We start from the raw sequence: 3,933 nt of genomic DNA, 5'->3' as shown, positions 1-3,933 counted from the left end.
TAGCTTGTGATCATTTATATTTACAAGTTTGGACTTTTTGCCCTTTTTATTGTTAAGTTGGCTAAAGTATTCACTTGGGAGGAGGTCTTAAGTGAGTATTTTCAGTTATTGTCATAGATAGGTCATTATAGTCTTTGACGAGTGTATGTTCACGGCTTAATAGCCTTTGTGTTCCTGGCTTGGTGGGTTTATATCCAAGCTGGGGCATGACCTTTCTGCCTATTTTGTGAGTAGATGGTCAGCTTAAGTACTAACCAACCTTTTGGTGGACTCCTTAGGGTACTCATGTGGTTTTATCATGAGTCTTGGGTGCGGTAGTTTTATCCGCATTTCTCTAGGTCTGCGCAGTCTAGGATTAGGGTTGAGTCGTATCTTGGCCATGTTTTAAATGTAACCTCTGAGCCAAAATACTAGCTTCCCTACCTCGTGGTATAGACTCGAGTTACAAAGTGACTATTGACTGTACTAGGAACTTATGCCTGTCTCTAGATATATTGCCCTTTCTTGTTTGATGATTCTATGAATCATAGAAGGTGAGATGCAAGCCGGCTATGGTTGATAGAGTTTGGATTCCCGTGTGTTATTTGACTCACATGATAGTGTAGCTTGAGTTGGTCTAGTATTCACATACAAGGACTATATGTTGTTTATATTGAATGTTTTTCATGAAAAGCTTGATTGTTTAGCCTTTATATGGGCTATGTATTATATTTGCTCATATTTATATGCTTTCATGTTATATTAACTTGACATTTCGTGGCTGGGAGGACTCGGAGTTACTCCCCACTGACTGTGGCTTTCGTGTTTGTATAAAATGCGATTGACAGGTAGGTGATGCTTATATGGGGTACACGGACGAGCTAGCGAGCAAAGAAACCTTGGAACCTAGATTGGTTCCCATTTTGTAGTGACACGTATGTCACACTTTTTAGGGACACATGTCTCCCTCTGTACATTTGGTTTGTATCATTTTGTATTCCGCTATTTTTAGCGGTGGTTATGTAAATAAGTTTGTTTAAACCTTGCATGTTTTGACACCTTCCAATTGGATATCTTTATAACAGGTTCAGGTTTTAAAAATTACAGGTTTTTACTATAATGAACCTATTACAAACATATCCATGCAGTTTTTATTTAGAAATTACGTGTTTAAATTTTTCCGTGTTTTTTTGAGGGTGTCACAGTTGGTATCAGAGCCTATTTGCTCCCGACGCACGTTTGTGCACCCTACTATAAATAACTTGACCTTAAAATAATAAACTTGAGAGACGGGTAGGATGGGTAGATTTAGGATCTTATGTTGTAGTCTCTTTGTGATTGCTATTTGTTAAGTAAGCCTTTATTAAATAAGCCAATGTCTTCTTTTGCAAGATGGCTCCTCCAAGAAAAGCTGTAGATAATGCAATCCTACAAGCTCTCACTCAGATTCTTCAGAATCAACAAAATCAGCCTGTTCCTGCTCCTCTTCTTTCCCCGCCTCCAGAAGGTGCCCCTGGCACTTATACTTGGGTGGCAAATCAATTAACTCGAAACAATTCTAAGACGTATGGTGGTGAAGTAGATCCAGTGGCACTCACTGAATGGTTCCGTGATTTGGAGAAGAGTTTTGCCTTGTATGAAGTTCGTGAAGGAGACAAGGTGAAATTGGCTTCTCATTTTCTTGTGAAAGAGATGGTGGTCTATGACTGGTCCTACTTCTATTCTTGAGCCTGGCTTTGGTTGGGATCGCTTTAAGGATCTAGTTGAAACTAGATTCTATCCAAAAGAGCTGAAACAACAAAGACTTAAAGAGTTCATGGAATTGAAGCAGGGAAATCTTTCTGTTCAAGCCTTTACCGACAAATTCAATGAACTTTCTCACTATGCCACAAGACTTGTCAAAAATGAAGACGAAAAAGCTTTCTTTTATCTTGAAAAGCTTACTCCAAAGCTTAAGAGTATGATTCGTAGAGATTCTACATCCTTTGTCTCGATCTATGATGATGCCTTATGGGCTGAGAGTACTTTACGGGCTATCGATGAAGAGGCTCGTACTACTAGTACTACTATTACTTCTCTTGGCAAGAGGCCATTCTATCCTACTTCTAGGCCTTACGTTGTTCCTTCTAGGCCTTATGTTTCTCCTTCTACCCCTTCTTATCCTAATAAGAGAAGGTTTGTTCCGAGTGGTCAAGCAAATCAAGGTGCTCGTAATCTATCTCCTAGCAACAACAAAGGTCTTAAGGATCGTGTATGCTACCAATGTAGGAAGCCAGCACATCCCGGAGTCGGTTGCTTTGATAGGGATAGGCCTATTATATGTTTCTTCTGCAACAAGCCTGGACATAAGGCTAATGTATGTCCTCGAAGAAGACCGCTGTTGCTACTACACACTGCTATTCCCGAGAGACCGAGAGGTCGTATTTTCTTGATGAGCCGTCGAGGCCGAGGCACACCCGGATATAGTCACGGTACGTTCTTAATATTTGAAGTTCCTTGTTTAGTTTTATTCGATACCGGTGCTTCTTTGTCATTTATATCGATGAAACTCTCCGACAAATTACTTCTTGAATCTTCACTTGGTGAAAGCACTGATATATCTTTACCTTCCGGTGACATCTTTTCTTGTTCTAATATCTATTCCAATGTTCCTATATCAATATCGGGATCTATTTTTCCGGCTAATCTCTTTCGATTCCCACTTGAAGAATTTGATGTTATTCTGGGCATGGATTGGTTATTTACTTATCATGCTCGATTCGAATGCCGAGATCAAAAGATTATTCTTAAAAGTCCTTTGGGTACTCGCGTATCTTATCAAGGAGTTAGAAAGCAAGCTAGTGTGAAATTAATCTCAGCCATGAAAATGGTGAATTCTTTGAAGAAGGGTCATCAAGCTTTTCTATGCGTAGTGACTACTTCTGATTCTTCTCTTCCTCCTTTGAAGGATGTTCCTATTGTTTGTGAATATCCAGATGTTTTTCCCGATGAATTACCCGGAATTCCTCCTGAAAGAGATGTTGAATTTTCCATTGATCTAGTTCCTGGAACTGGACCAATTGCTAAAGCTCCTTATCGTATGGCTCCTTCCGAATTGAAAGAGTTGAGAATCCAACTTGATGACTTGATTGAGAAAGGCTTTATAAGGCCTAGTGCTTCTCCTGGGGTTCTCCCGTTCTCTTTGTAAAGAAAAAGGATGGATCTATGCGACTCAGATCGATTATCGTGAACTTAATCGTGTGACGATCAAGAACAAATATCCTCTTCCACGAATTGATGATCTCTTTGACCAATTACGTGGTGCTTCTACTTTTTCCAAGATTGATCTTAGATCGGGTTATCATCAAATTCGATTCGTGAATCCGATATTCCTAAAAGCGCCTTTAGCACGAGATATGGACATTTTGAATTTAAAGTAATGCCTTTCGGATTGACTAATGCTCCTGCTATCTTCATGGATCAAATGAATCGTACCTTTGGTGAGTACCTCGATAAATGTGTTGTGGTATTCATTGATGATATTTTAATTTTCTCAAAGAATGATAAAGTTCATGCCAAAGACCTTCGTATCATCTTAGACATTCTACGTCGTCAAAAGTGGTTTGCTAAGTTCTCTAAATGTGAATTTTGGTTACATCAAGTAGCTTTTCTTGGACATGTCATATCCAAAGATGGTATTATGGTAGATCCTGCCAAAATTGAAGTCGTTGTTGATTGGAAGAGTCCGAAAAATGTGTCCGAGATTCAAGTTTCCTTGGTTTGGCGGGTTATTACCGTCGATTTGTGAAAGATTTTTTTAAGATAGCTAGACCGATGACTCAATTGTTGAAGAAAGAGTCTAAGTTTGTGTGGACCGATGAATGTGAGAATGCTTTCTTGGAATTGAAGACTAGGTTGACTCTTTGCTCCGGTGTTGACCTTACCCGAGGATGGTGTGGACTATGATGTTTATTG

At 39.4% G+C, this 3,933-nt stretch overlaps 1 protein-coding gene across 1 annotated transcript; it reads left to right on the top strand.

Moving 5' to 3' along the window:
• Window positions 1-1,371: 1,371 nt before the first annotated feature.
• On the top strand, window positions 1,372-3,166 carry LOC141632391 (uncharacterized). The gene is made up of 3 exons (XM_074444941.1): window positions 1,372-1,638; window positions 1,736-2,695; window positions 2,927-3,166. The coding sequence occupies exons 1-3, from the start codon at window positions 1,372-1,374 to the stop codon at window positions 3,164-3,166; spliced, it is 1,467 nt and encodes a 488-aa protein (XP_074301042.1).
• Window positions 3,167-3,933: the final 767 nt, after the last annotated feature.

This window comes from Silene latifolia, chromosome Y, assembly GCF_048544455.1.
Source record: "Silene latifolia isolate original U9 population chromosome Y, ASM4854445v1, whole genome shotgun sequence".
Classification (NCBI taxonomy): Eukaryota; Viridiplantae; Streptophyta; class Magnoliopsida; order Caryophyllales; family Caryophyllaceae; genus Silene; species Silene latifolia.
Note: the sequence above shows the minus strand (reverse complement) of the source record. Positions and strands in the feature narration are given on the sequence as shown.